This window comes from Pseudophryne corroboree, chromosome 8 (assembly GCF_028390025.1).
Source record: "Pseudophryne corroboree isolate aPseCor3 chromosome 8, aPseCor3.hap2, whole genome shotgun sequence".
Lineage (NCBI taxonomy): Eukaryota > Metazoa > Chordata > Amphibia > Anura > Myobatrachidae > Pseudophryne > Pseudophryne corroboree.
Window position 1 is genome coordinate 348990361 of NC_086451.1, and position 15747 is coordinate 349006107.

The 15747-nt window shown below is 44.2% G+C and overlaps 1 protein-coding gene across 1 annotated transcript in view; it reads left to right on the forward strand.

Moving 5' to 3' along the window:
• Positions 1-11508: 11508 nt before the first annotated feature.
• The window catches only part of HS6ST2 (heparan sulfate 6-O-sulfotransferase 2), a 530108-nt gene continuing 525869 nt past the window's right edge, over positions 11509-15747 (forward strand). The window contains exon 1 of the mRNA XM_063937481.1: positions 11509-12287. Coding sequence (XP_063793551.1) covers positions 11779-12287 — 509 coding nt within the window. The 5' untranslated portion in view covers positions 11509-11778. The remainder of the gene's footprint in view (positions 12288-15747) is intronic.

Below are 15747 nucleotides of genomic sequence, written 5' to 3' on the forward strand. Positions count from 1 at the left end.
TTATTTGGAGTCGGTCTATCAGATTTGGTGGCCACGGCTACAGCCGGGAAATCCACCTTTCTACCTCAAGTCACTCCCCAACAGAAAAAGGCACCGACTTTTCAACCGCAGCCCTTTCGTTCCTTTAAAAATAAGAGAGCAAAGGGCTATTCATATCTGCCACGAGGCAGAGGTCGAGGGAAGAGACAGCAACAGGCAGCTCCTTCCCAGGAACAGAAGCCTTCCCCGGCTTCTACAAAAGCCTCAGCATGACGCTGGGGCTTCTCAAGCGGACTCGGGGACGGTGGGTGGTCGTCTCAAAAATTACAGCGCGCAGTGGGCTCACTCGCAGGTAGATCCCTGGATCCTGCAGATAATATCTCAGGGGTACAGGTTGGAATTAGAGACAGATCCACCTCGCCGTTTCCTGAAGTCTGCTTTACCAACGTCCCCCTCCGAAAGGGAGACGGTTTTGGAAGCCATTCACAAGCTGTACTCTCAGCAGGTGATAGTCAAGGTACCTCTTCTACAACAAGGGAAGGGGTATTATTCCACTCTTTTTGTGGTACCGAAGCCGGATGGCTCGGTAAGGCCTATTCTAAATCTGAAGTCCTTGAACCTGTACATAAAGAAGTTCAAGTTCAAGATGGAGTCACTCAGAGCAGTGATAGCGAACCTGGAAGAGGGGGACTTTATGGTATCCTTGGACATCAAGGATGCGTATCTCCACGTTCCAATTTACCCCTCACACCAGGGGTACCTCAGGTTCGTTGTACAAAACTGTCACTATCAGTTTCAGACGCTGCCGTTCGGATTGTCCACGGCACCTCGGGTCTTTACAAAGGTAATGGCCGAGATGATGATTCTTCTTCGAAGAAAAGGCATATTAATTATCCCATACTTGGACGATCTCCTAATAAGGGCAAGGTCCAGAGAACAGCTAGAGATGGGATTAGCACTGTCGCAAGAAGTGCTAAAACAGCACGGGTGGATTCTGAATATTCCAAAATCCCAGTTAATGCCGACAACTCGTCTGCTGTTCCTAGGGATGATTCTGGACACGGTTCAGAAAAAGGTTTTTCTCCCGGAGGAAAAAGCCAAGGAGTTATCCGAGCTTGTCAGGAACCTCCTAAAACCAGGAAAGGTGTCTGTACATCAATGCACAAGAGTCCTGGGAAAAATGGTGGCTTCTTACGAAGCAATTCCATTCGGCAGATTCCACGCACAAATGGTCAGGGTCGCATCTTCAGATGCACCTGCGGATAACCCTGTCTCCAAGGACAAGGGTGTCTCTTCTGTGGTGGTTGCAGAGTGCTCATCTATTGGAGGGCCGCAGATTCGGCATACAGGATTGGATCCTGGTGACCACGGACGCCAGCCTGAGAGGCTGGGGAGCAGTCACACAAGGAAGAAACTTCCAGGGAGTATGGACGAGCCTGGAAACGTCTCTTCACATAAACTAAGAGCAATATACAATGCTCTAAGCCAGGCAGAACCTCTGCTTCAGGGAAAACCGGTGTTGATCCAGACAACATCACGGCAGTCGCCCATGTGAACAGACAGGGCGGCACAAGAAGCAGGAGTGCAATGGCAGAAGCTGCAAGGATTCTTCGCTGGGCAGAGAATCATGTGATAGCACTGTCAGCAGTGTTCATCCCGGGAGTGGACAACTGGGAAGCAGACTTCCTCAGCAGACACGATCTTCACCCGGGAGAGTGGGGACTTCATCCAGAAGTCTTCCACTTGCTGGTAACCCGTTGGGAAAGACCAATGGTGGACATGATGGCGTCTCGCCTCAACAAAAAACTGGACAGGTATTGCGCCAGGTCAAGAGATCCGCAGGCAATAGCTGTGGACGCGCTGGTAACGCCTTGGGTGTACCAGTCGGTGTATGTGTTTCCTCCTCTGCCTCTCATACCAAAAGTATTGAGAATTATACGGCAAAGAGGCGTAAGGACGATACTAGTGGTTCCGGATTGGCCAAGAAGGACTTGGTACCCGGAACTTCAAGAGATGATCACGGAAGATCCGTGGCCTCTACCTCTAAGGAGGGACTTGCTTCAGCAGGGTCCCTGTCTGTTTCAAGACTTACCGCGGCTGCGTTTGACGGCATGGCGGTTGAACGCCGGATCCTAAAGGAAAAAGGCATGCCGGAAGAAGTCATTCCTACTTTGATTAAAGCAAGGAAGGAAGTAACCGTGCAACATTATCACCGAATTTGGCGAAAATATGTTGCGTGGTGCGAAGATCGGAGTGCTCCGACGGAGGAATTTCAACTGGGTCGATTCCTACATTTCCTGCAATCAGGATTGTCTATGGGTCTCAAATTGGGATCTATTAAGGTTCAAATTTCGGCCCTGTCGATTTTCTTTCAAAAAGAATTGGCTTCAGTCCCTGAAGTCCAGACCTTTGTTAAGGGAGTGCTACATATACAGCCTCCAGTGGCACCGTGGGATCTCAATGTGGTTTTGGACTTTCTAAAATCTCATTGGTTTGAACCACTAAAGAAGGTGGATTTGAAATATCTCACATGGAAAGTGACCATGCTTCTAGCCCTGGCTTCGGCCAGGAGAGTGTCAGAACTGGCAGCTTTATCTTACAAAAGCCCATATCTGATTTTCCATTCGGACAGGGCAGAACTGCGGACTCGTCCGCATTTTCTCCCTAAGGTGGTGTCAGCATTTCATCTGAACCAGCCTATTGTAGTGCCTGCGGCTACAAGTGACTTGGAGGACTCCAAGTTACTGGACGTTGTCAGAGCATTAAAAATATATATTGCAAGGACAGCTGGAGTCAGAAAATCTGACTCGTTGTTTATATTGTATGCACCCAACAAGATGGGTGCTCCTGTGTCTAAGCAGACGATTGCTCGTTGGATCTGTAGCACAATCCAACTTGCACATTCTGTGGCAGGCCTGCCACAGCCTAAATCTGTAAAGGCCCACTCCACAAGGAAGGTGGGCTCATCTTGGGCGGCTGCCCGAGGGGTCCCGGCATTACAACTTTGCCGAGCAGCTACGTGGTCAGGGGAGAACACGTTTGTAAAATTTTACAAATTTGATACTCTGGCTAAGGAGGACCTGGAGTTCTCTCATTCGGTGCTGCAGAGTCATCCGCACTCTCCCGCCCGTTTGGGAGCTTTGGTATAATCCCCATGGTCCTTTCAGGAACCCCAGCATCCACTAGGACGATAGAGAAAATAAGATTTTACTTACCGATAAATCTATTTCTCGGAGTCCGTAGTGGATGCTGGGCGCCCATCCCAAGTGCGGATTATCTGCAATAATTGTACATAGTTATTGTTAACTAATTCGGGTTATTGTTGAAGGAAGCCATCTTTCAGAGGCTCCGCTGTTATCATACTGTTAACTGGGTTTAGATCACAAGTTGTACGGTGTGATTGGTGTGGCTGGTATGAGTCTTACCCGGGATTCAAAATCCTCCCTTATTGTGTACGCTCGTCCGGGCACAGTACCTAACTGGAGTCTGGAGGAGGGTCATGGGGGGAGGAGCCAGTGCACACCACCTGATCTGGAAAAGCTTTACTTTTTGTGCCCTGTCTCCTGCGGAGCCGCTATTCCCCATGGTCCTTTCAGGAACCCCAGCATCCACTACGGACTCCGAGAAATAGATTTATCGGTAAGTAAAATCTTATTTTTTTAAAGTTTAGGGTAAGCTTAGAACAAGGCCAGGTATGGTAGGTACGTACTGAAGCAATGTTCCCAAAAAGCAAATAAAAGTCATACACCTGTGTTTGGCTTTAAATTGTTAGTTGGTTGTTCACTGTTGGAAATGAGTGTACAGGTGGTGGGTTTAACTGAGTTATGTACACACCAGCAAATAGTGTCGGACTGGGGCATGAAGGGCCCACGAGGGGAATTCAGTGGTAGGGGCCCATGTGTATGGGTGTGGCCAGTCTCCAGAGGGGTGTGGCCAGCCATCACATTGGATTGCCTTACAAGCAGAGAGGGCATGGTCTGGGCCCCTTGATAAATATATATATATATCTATATATAAAATGATAATAATAATAATTTTATTTATATAGCGCATATAATGATAATAATAATAATTTTATTTATATAGCGCTCTTTATCCAATAGGACTCAAGGCGCCTAACAGATACATAGCATAATATAGTACAGAAACAATGAAGTACAGAAACGCTTTTCATAAAATACAGAAGCATGTAGATAATAAAGGGACATTTTGGAAATGCTTGAGTAAACCGGAAAGTCATGAGTCTACTTTTGAAGGATTGTATAGTTGGGGCCTCTCGCACTGTGCGGGGAAGTGAGTTCCATAGAGTCGGAGCCGCATGACAAAAGCTCGACCCCCAGATTAATTACGGGAGATTCTAGGCACTGCTAAAAGCAGGGCCTGCAACAGAAATCTTGGGGCCCGATACACTGATATCTATGGGGGCCCCCCACAACCGCCCTCGAGCCCCCCCTTATCATCTCCTCCTTCAAATATCCCACCCCTGCATGTGCATATAAGGTAGCATAAATATAAAAGAGGTAGAAGATCATGTATAAAATCTGTATTTAAGATGTATATAAATGTGTATGTATATATTATATTAAAAAATGTATAATGAAGTATAAAATGTGTACCAATTGAGTGAAAATATTAAAATACTTATAAAATGTAATAAACAATGTTTAGGCTCTTTAAACAAAAATTTGGACTCCAGCCCGCATGTAATGTGGCAAACTGTCCCTATCTTACCCTACAGATGTCTTCTCATACCCCACGGAGAGATGGTTCAGCGCTGCAGATCTCAATTTTTGCGCTCTCTGTGTGACAGTCTGACTGCCCTCAGTTAGATCTGCTCACTTAAGAGGCTCCCCCCAGCAATGACCTGTGCCTGATGGAATGCACAGTTTCCACGCAATGCGGGGGTCCTCTGTGTCGGTATCCTGCTGCAATACAGGTGTTGGTGCCACTGCCGTCACTATAGTGGCTCCTTCCAGCAGTAGTTGTACACAGTTCCGATGCTGTATGGGGGTCCACGGTGCCTGGTTCCTGCTGCCAGACAGGTGGAAGTGCCGTAACTGCTGCAACTCCTTTCAACAGAGCGGCTCCGAACGGTACTAGTACAGATCAGGATGACACAGCAGGGCATGGTGTACATTATACATAATAATGCTGTAACAGAAGGGGCATCATTTTTGGCAGGCAGGTTGTTGTGTGACTTGTGTGGTGCTGCTACATGTGGGTATAACTTGGTGCACACTATGACCCAGGACGGCACTGAGTATATCAGATCACTGTAATGGAAGAGGCATTATTACTATTAATATTACCAGGCAGGTTGCTGTGTGGCTTGTGATGCTGCTACATGTGGGTATAACTTGGTGCATAGTGTGCACCAAGTTATACCCACATGTACAGTAGCTGCACCAAAAGACACACCTTTAATTTAATTTTTACCTTTTTCATACTTAACAATCCACGTGGACTACAATTGGGAACGGTAACCTGTGCCGAGCGCAGCAGTAGTGGAGCGAGGCACCTTGCCCGAAGCCATGCAAGGGGACATGGTGCACTAATTTGGGTTCCCCACAACACCAAAAAAAGTAAAAAAAAACTCATGTCGACCTTTTCCCATGTCGACCTAGCACATGTCGACATAATGACCATGTCGACCTAGTGATCATGTCGACCTAATGCATGTCGACCAAACGTGGTTGACCCAATGTATGTCGACCTAACTCATGTCGACCTAATGAAACAAACACCCCTGTGGGCCAGTCCAGCCTTGCCAGTAGTCTGCAAGATAACCCAAGCAGTCCAGTATAGAGTAACCAAAGCAGTGTAGTTTATTGTGTAAGTACTTTTTTTAGAACCTTTGTTTCAATGGAATGGCAACACAACGTTTCTAAACCCTGTATAAACTTTATATACTCATTCTGAAAACCAGATCTTCCTTCAAGTTTCATATGTTAATGAGACAGGGTGTTGTCATGTCAATACCAAGAAACCTTACATTACAAGTGCCCTATGTTTGTGTTAGTGCACTGTCCCACACTCACAAACGACACATAACCATTCCCCTATTCAACCACTAAATCCTACCTATTTACAAATATTTCAAAGCATAACTTCTTCTTTTGTACGTTGAAATAATGACAGCCATTTTCACACTTTATTCAGATACAGTATGATGTCATCATACGCAGCAAGTTTTACACTGAGCAGTAATCATGGACTGCTGTTAGCTTCAATACTCCTGTCCATGAGGTCCTCGCTTTCCTACCATCCTTAGAACGCTACCCACTGTAAAGCAGACAAAAAGGCTTTAGAAAGAGTTAAGACGCAATTCCCGGGCCCTCACATACAGTAAGATGTAATGGTAAATAGAGGCACAAGGACAGTGAGTAAAGAGACAGCAAAGAAAGATAGACAGAAACTCTGACTCTGGCATGGGAGTTATGAAGTATCAAGTGAAGGCCAGATGCAAAAATAAGCTCATTCCTGTAATGCAGTCGGAAGCCCAAATTAGAGAGTTTTTGAAAAAGACCACAAACAGAGCTCAGTTTTATTTTTCTGCCAAGAGGAATGATACACAGCATGGGAGAGCCGTATCCTTCCCAGGACTGTCACTGCCACGACAAGGAGAGAGCATCTACATTCCCGGCCTCTTCACAGAATGCTGCTGGATTTCCCTCTCAGGTGCCAGTGAGCAGAACTAGAGTGGCACTTAAAGAATGTTAAGAAGGTTAAGAGGACAAAAGGAGAATTACATAAAGGTATTGTTAGGATGATAGCATTTGCCTTTCATGGCTTCTTTTGCAGCCAAGATTAGAGGCGTCAGGCTGGACAGTGGCTTAGCAAGTTTCAAGAAAGGGTGCTGTAGGAGCTGCCTGGTTGACCCTCACTTTTCTACCTCCCTCTCCAAGGAATGATTCAGGAAGTCTCGGAAGATTGGAGACAGGATTCTGCCGCTCTGGGATGCTGTTAGTAGCAATCAAATACAAAGCCCTTAGAGGGGCTCTCACTGAGGTAAGTTGGTTCACCTTGCACCATTTCAATAGTGACCAGATGTGTACCTTAGGACCAAAAGCTTTTCTTGTCACCATCTCTGATGCCATCCAGTGTGGGGTGCCCACCATATGGCTATGATTGCTCTGCTCAAGGGTGATATGAGAGCAGAAGCCAAAGTCAGTGAGTTTGACAGACCCATCCATTCCTAGGAGCACATTCTCACTTTTAATGTTTCTGTAAGTTACCTGATTGGTGTGTAAGAATTCCAATGCTTGCACTCTCTACACACAGCAGCTATCTGGGCTTCTTCCATGCAGTGGTTTAGGGTCCTCTGGAAAGGGGTCCCAGAGGATAATCATGTCAACAATTTGAAGGAATATTTTCTTACTAATCTTATTTAGTAAAGGAAAATCTGCTAGGCAACCTGTTCACCTATAGGTACAGTCACGCAGAAGGTGTCACCATGCAGATAACATGTGTGCCAGGTGCATCAGTATTCATTAGTGATCGCAGCAGGATTTTTGTTAGCAGTTGGGCAAAACCATGTGCACTGCAGGGGGGACAGATATAACATGTGCAGAGAGAGTTAGATTTGGGTGTAGTGTGTTCAATCTGCAATCTAAGTTGCAGTGTAAAAATAAAGCAGCCAGTATTTACCCTGCACAGAAACAAAATAACCCACCCAAATCTAACTCTCTCTGCACATGTTATATCTGCCTCCCCTGCAGTGCACATGGTTTTGCCCAACTGCTAACAAAATTCCTGCTGCGATCAACTCAGAATTACGCCCATAGGGACCCATTTATCAATAATTGCATATGCAATGCGATGTGGGCATGACATAAGCGCCCAATATCGCATTGCAGGATGTGATTACACAGGCCAGATGTATGAAGTGGCAACTGCAGGAACAGGTGATCCACTCACATGTGCGCCAGCCATTGCCGGGGCGTTCTGGTGGAACCCTCGCTCTCCCTGTCTTTTTTTCCGATCTATAGCCCATGCAGGGCTACAAAGGGCTAATGTCATCTTCGGGGTGCCAAGCTCGGGAATACCTTGCACTGGCAAATATGACAGCATTGCATACCCCATAAAAACCTACGGGGGTTGCGGCTGCTGGGAATAGAGGGACCGCAGCAGATACTTCATATGAGATATCTGCTGCAATACCGCCTTCATTCACCCCCCTCCCCCCCAAAAAAAAAAAATTACTGATGAATTACACCCCCCCCCCCCCCCCCCATTCTCATTGTTATAATGTTATAATTAAGCAAGTACAGTGCAGAACAAGCTCATGGCAGCATAGGTGCAGGGGCTGTCATACTCTAAGAGAAGGAGAGTAGCATTGACATAACAGGCGCAGGCTCATTTGGATCAGGAAACAAAAATAAAACGTTATATATTTCTCTAACATATTATTATAAAAATAAGACAGTGACAGATCCTATTAAATGGCTGACCTGACAGGTTCAAAATGATTTGTTGAGAGGTACTGCATGTGGACAGAGCACGTCTACAAGGTCATTATATATCATGTCAACTTGCAATATGTTGACTTTCACATTTTCAACATGTTCACAATGGCCCTCATTCCGAGTTGTTTGCTCGTTAGCTGCTTTTAGCAGCATTGCACACGTTAGGTCGCCGCCCTCTGGGAGTGTATCTTAGCTTAGCAGAATAGCGAACGAAAGGTTAGCAGAACTGCTACTAAATAATTATTTGCAGTTTCTGAGTAGCTCCAGACCTACTCCTAAATTGCGATCAGCTCAGTCCGTTTAGTTCCTGGGTTGACGTCACAAACACGCCCTGCGTTCGGCCAGCCACTCCCTCGTTTCTCCTGCCACTCCTGCGTTTTTACCTGGCACGCCTGCGTTTTTTTAGCACACTCCCTGAAAACGCCATGTTGCCGCCCAGAAACACCCACTTCCTGTCAATCACACTACGATCACGCGAGCGTTGAAAAAACGTTGCACGAGCCTGTGTAAATCTACTAAGTTTTGTGATAAATAACTAAGCGCATGTGCGCTGCGTACCATGCGCATGCGCATTTTCTACCTAATCTCTCTGTTGCGTAAAACGACAATGAGCGAACAACTCGGAATGACCACCAATGTTACCACCTTTTTTTTTAACCGTAACTTTAACCCTAGCATTTGTATTGTCAAAATCCTGACTAGGTAGTTTTGTCATATGTTGATATTTTAAGTGCATCGACACATAGCATATGTGTCAACATGCTGACTGATGTCATTTTAACAATTTCGACATGGTAACATTGGACTTTTTATATATATGGGTGTGGATCATAGCATAGACAGTAACTAGGTCGACAGTCACTAGGTCGACCATGATTGGTTGACAGTGACTAGGTCGACACCTGAAATAGGTCGACATGGTCATTTGGTCCACATGGACAAGGTTGACATGGAAAAAGGACGACAGAGTTTTGTAAGTTTGGCACAGGTTACCATTCCCAATTGTAGTCCACGTGGATTGTAAAGTATGAAAAAGCTCAAAAAAGGAAGAAAAAAAAAGTTAAAAACTTAAGTTGACCTTTTTCCATGTCGACTTTGTCCATGTCAACCTATAGACCACGTTGACCTAAGCCATGTCGACCAATAGTGGTTGACCTAATAAGTGTCTACCTAAGTACTGTCGACCTAAGGACCGGATACCACATATATATCTAGTCACTGTGTACTTTCTGACTGCATACACTGCTAACATGGGTGTGGATCATAGGGTCGACAGTCATTAGGTCGACCACTATTGGTCGACAGTGACTAGGTCGGCCAATAGAAATAGGTTAATGCGTTCATTAGGTCGACATGGAAAAAGGTTGACATGAGTTTTTATATTTATAGGGGGTCATTTTCTTTGTAAAGTGACCGTGAATCCCAATTAGTGCACAATTAGCTGCGGATGCTGGTGCTGGACTCTGGAGGGGTGAGTATTTTAAAAATGGGTGCAGCATGTGTGGTGGGGGCCCCCTCTGGACTCAGGGGCCCGTGTGCACTGCACACACTGCACCCATTATAGAAACGCCAGTGAACCCGCCTCATATTACCTGGGAACCACATTATTGGCCAGATTCAACTAACCACAGGCTCTGTGTCTGTTCCGTAGTAAGCAACTGTCATTCCGCATTATGTGACATGTATAGTAGAGTACTGATGTGGACGGTCACATGTGGGAAACATTAGTGTGTGCGCTTAGGGGATCATAGAAAACTCAGGGTTTTATATGGGGCATATGCACTACTTTAATGTTATTTTTGCTTAGGGGTGACAAATAAAACAGCTGTCATTCCATAGTAACAGCCGTCATTACGCATTATGTGACATGTATAGTAGGGTATAGATGTGGGCGGTCACATGTGGAAAAGCATTAGTGAGTGCGCTTAGGGGATCATAGAAAAATCGGGGGTTTATATGGGGCATATGCTCAGTTTTAATGCTACTTTTGCTTAGGGGTGGCAAATAAAATGGGTGTGGTATGTTAGGTAGATTAGAGTTAGGTTGACAGTGTCTAGGTCAACCACTATTGATCGACAGTAAGTAGGTCAACATGGTTTCTAGGTTGACAGGGACTCTAGGTCGACATGTACTAGGTCGACATGAGAAAAGGTCGACATGAGGGTTTTTTTTACTTTTTTTTGTGTCGTTTTCTCCGTACAGTTACAGGGAACCCCCATTAGTGCACCATGTCCCCTTGCATGGCGAGCAAAGGCATGGTGCCTCGCTGCGTTCGGCACAGGTTACCGTTCCAAGTTGTAGTCCACGTGGATCGTAAAGTAGGAAAAAGTAAAAAAATAAACAATTTTTGAAAAACTCATGTCGACCTTTTGTCATGTCGACCTAGAACATGCAACCGAGAGTCCCTGTCAACCTAGAAACCATGTCGCCCTACTTACTGTCGGCCAATAGTGGTCAACCTCGACAGTATCTACCTAAAGACCGGATCCCAATAAAACAGCAAAACAGCTGTCATTCCATAGTAACAGCCGTCTTTCCACGTCATTCTGCATGTAACATATGTGACATCACCTTAGGAAGATGTGTGCTGAAGATACAGTGCATACTGCAAGTTTAAGATTTTTTTGTAATATTCATAACACTTCAATCTGCTCCCATTATAGTCAATTGGCATTCCGTTTATGCAGACCGAAGTGTCATTCATTTTAGTATCTCCTAGGACAAGTGCCAAATTGTTAAACCTGTATTATCACTTAAACTCAACCTATGTGGTAATATTGCAGTATACGGCATCATTAGGTGGCATAAACTAGGAATTTTATTTGCAAAAGCACAAAGTACACCAGCCAGCTTTTCTCTGTGACAGGAATAATGTATTGGCTGGGCTGTTTTTCTTAGATTCACACTACAAAAAGCTATCAGAAAAGAAACACACACGCAGTGCTGATGTGAGAGTCCCCAGCAGCAGCTTTCTCCTGTGCAGACAGTGGCCTGGCACTCCATTTACCAAGGAGGCTGGGCACTGATGCTGAGGAGGGGCTGCCAGATACTGGAGGAATGAGAGGAGGGGAGTGTACTGAGTGTATGGATGAGTTGTGAGATAGGGGTGTGCACATTGCTGCTGCTGCTGCCTCAGTCTCCAGCCGTGTGTGCATTATTGTAGAAGGGACTGAACGCCTGGGCTGCTGCTGCTGCTGCTGAGAAGAAAGGGAAACATGTCCCAGTCTGGGCTTATTGTTCTGGAGCCATGATGCAGACCCCTCTTGCACCTTCCCAGCCCCCATGTAACCCAGCTTGGTCGTAATGCTCTTAGACCTCCGCTGGCACCAAGAACATGGATGACAAGTCCAACAAACTGGTGCTGGCCCTGGTGATAGTCTTTCTGTTCGCAGTGATCGTCCTGCAGTATGTGTGCCCGGGCACGGAGTGCCAGCAGCTGAGGTTGCAAGCCTTCAGCTCGTCTCTGGTGGACCCCTACTGGGCAGAAGATGACAGCCCCAGCAAATTCCTCCCCAGGTTCAATTTCACCGTGGACGACTTGCTAAGGAAGGTGGACTTTAATATCAACGGGGACGACCTGATTGTCTTCCTGCACATCCAGAAGACCGGGGGCACTACGTTTGGCCGCCACCTGGTCAGGAACATCCACCTGGAGCAGCCCTGCGAGTGCAAGGCAGGCCAGAAGAAGTGTACCTGCCACAGACCGGGCAAGAAGGAGACCTGGCTCTTCTCCAGGTTCTCTACTGGATGGAGCTGTGGGCTGCACGCAGACTGGACGGAGCTGACCAACTGTGTCCCAGCTGTGGTGGACAACAAAAAGGAGATCAAGCTGAGACCTCTGAGGTGAGTGTGACTTATCTCTCCCCTAACCCAGTGCCACCCCTTTGAGGGATCACCCCATTACCTGGAACACAGAGGGGATCACTGACCAATAGAGCATCTGAGGAGGTCGCCCAGGTGCACCCACACACTGGCTGACCCCCTAATTCACAGCCACATCACCAGTGTGGGGGGCACTGTGGCATAATGTGGATTTGGGATTATGTGTGGCATAATGAGAACTGGTGGTTCTGTGTGGCTTGAAAACTGGTGATTCTGTGTGGCATGAGAACTGGGGGTTGTGTGTGGCATTATGAGAACTGGGGGTTCTGTGTGGCATAATGAGAACTGGGGGTTGTGTGTGGCATTATGAGAACTGGGGGTTGTGTGTGGCATTATGAGAACTGGTGGTTCTGTGTGGCATGAAAACTGGTGATTCTGTGTGGCATGAGAACTGGGGGTTCTGTGTGGCATTATGAGAACTGGGGGTTCTGTGTGGCATAATGAGAACTGGGGGTTGTGTGTGGCATAATGAGAACTGGAGGTTGTGTGTGGTATGAGAACTGGGGGTTGTGTGTGGCATAATGTGATCTGGGGGTTCTGTGTGGCATAATGAGAACTGGGGGTTCTGTGTGGCATAATGTGATCTGGGGCACTTAACAGTGTTCAACACATTTACAGTGCTAGGAGTATTTTACACATTATACTTTTTAATGATATGACCCCTACCAATAAAATAGTCTATAAAACATGACCATTTTATTTTATTGACCATCTTATTGGTAGGGGCCCCTACAAATTAGTTCCCATAGGGCGCCCACACACCTTAACTCAGACCCTGCAGGGGATCCAGCCCCTCTCTGTAGTATTAATATAGCCATACTGTATGTACTGTATGTAAAATAAATGAGGCTGCAGCAAATGCATGTGAATGTGAAAGTTTGCATTATAGAGCAGGTGTCACAGCTATATGAATTGCTGAGAAAAAGGATTTCTCACTTGGATTGTCTCAGAACAAGCATGTTGTTAACCCACAGTGCTGCTGCCTACAGTCATTTTGTGATCACATAAAGTTCTATTGGTGTTTGGTAAAATATAACGCAATATGGAATGTCACACAATAACATATGTATACTGCGCTGTGAGAAATGTGATCTTTTTGTATCCGTATTTTTTTTCATCTTATTATGTATGTGCCCTAAACATTTTAGGCAGCGTTGTAACAGGTTATGTAGCAATGTACTAAATACAGCATTGGTATGATAGACCAATATGATTTTACAATCTTGTGGGTTGTGCTTCCAAAAAAAAAAAAAAGTTTCTATAAAGTCTTATGTATGCATTTATATTATATTGTTACGTTTGTAAATAAGTAAGTAAAAAATATCTTTGCAAATTCACTGCATGATGACACCAAACCTTTTGGATGCAGAGGCACATCGTTATATAATGCTGGCACCCAGATTCTCAAAGCATTGTTACCGTCTTTTGCCTCTTTATATGTAATCTATACGGTTAGTCCATATGCATTCACTATGCCTGCCAATTGTTCACTAGAACCGTAATCTGTTCTCCCTGTCAAAAATATTTTACATTTCCCATATAAATTCTATATTGCTGTTCTAGTTTTTGATATACTAAATTTCACCTCTTATATGTGGAACATTTTTAGTCCCTTTTCCTACCTTGCTAATTATACTTTGTCCTGCACAGCTGGGTCTACAAGGGTTAAAACTCAACTTTCATTACATCGTGTTAATGTATCAGTCCACAAATCCCCCGCTTTTTATTATCCCTTCATTTAGAATCCATATTGTTTTTACATAGGAAAATTCCAGATTTTCATTTGGCACTGCTAAAGAGAATAACTTAAGGTGCAGCAATTTCTTGTATGTATAAAAATAAATCTTAAGGGGCTTTTACAAAATAATGAAGTAACCTTAACAGTAGTTTGTGCACTATTATATGATCTTGAGGTGAGCTAATTAACACCCATGATAATAAACATTTCATCTCCCGCCATAAATGCGTAGGTCTGTGCACTGAATATTAAATTTTACTGGAACGTGCTTTGCAGATTAAGGACACATTGGCTGCCAGGAGTCTGTGCAGAGGGTGCAGGTGTGCTAGCATGCTGCTCAAATCCTCACATACGGTATCTGCACCTTTACTGTCTATGAGAAGGTTTATTGTCTGGGATGTCACTATTTAAAAGATATCCCACAGGCAGTTGTTGACGCTTATATAATCGCAGATTCTTAATGATCTAAATTACAATGAGTAGCATTATCTTCACCATGTACACAGTAAACATCTACCATCGTTAGTAAATAATATTGTGAATTTCTAATCTACCTCAGTTGTCCTGTAATTGGATATCATAGACTATAGTTGACTTGCGGCTGCCTTTGTGACATTGGTCTTGCTTCAGGTACTGAAATGAATGTTGATTTCTAAAAGGCGATTATTTGGAAATCCTTAGCAGTTTAAATCTGTGAAATACTCTGGTTATAAATGAATAAGGATAGAGGTTTCATGTAGGCATGCGTTTCTGCAAGTTCGAGTCCATACAACCTCTTACTTTTAGGCATCTCTTTGTTTTTTTCACCAAAAATTAAACATTCAAGTAGTAGCACACCTATATGCTGTTGTAATTAAGAGAGAAAATTACATTGAACAACATATATGGAAAATGCTCAATCGGTTTATTTGGTGTGGAAATATATATATATATATATATATATATATATATATATGAACAAATTTTGTTATTGCAGAATTCATGAACGCCTTGGCTTACTTTGATATATGAAAAACCAAAAAGTTTTCTGTATTTGCATGTAGATTTCAGTGGTGATAATATATACTGTACATAGAAAGTGTGGAACACGTCTGTTTGCTGCAGTAACATCATTTGTTTAGTATACAGATGTACTGTAGGAAGATACTTTTAACATCCTTATGATTTAAACTAGGAGTTATGTGGTATATGTATGTACAGTACATATACTTTTCAGCCATAAGTTGTGCATTGTACGAGTCCTAAATGTAATGAAGCAAATACAATAGGACTGTGTTTAGCTATCCTACTGTATGTCAATCCAATTCCACTTGCTTCAATAGACTGCTCACATTGAATGTACATCTCTGCGTTTATAAATACACACTTGATGTTTGCATTATATAAGTAAGGGTATAATGCCAGTATGTACAGTAAAAGAGAAAGCACAATGGCATGCAATGATATTACGTAAATGCATAATGTCAGATTTGCACAGTTTAACTGAAATCAGGCATAAGAGATGTCCAAACATATTAGATACTTAAATAGGCCATAGTCCATTCTGAATATGTTAACAGCTAACTTCCTCTGTATTGTATTGTATTGTATTGTATTGTATTGTATTGTATTGTATTGTGAAGCATACATACAGTATCTGTCTCATGGTTACGTTTTTTAATTATTTTGTTTTGTTTATTTCAT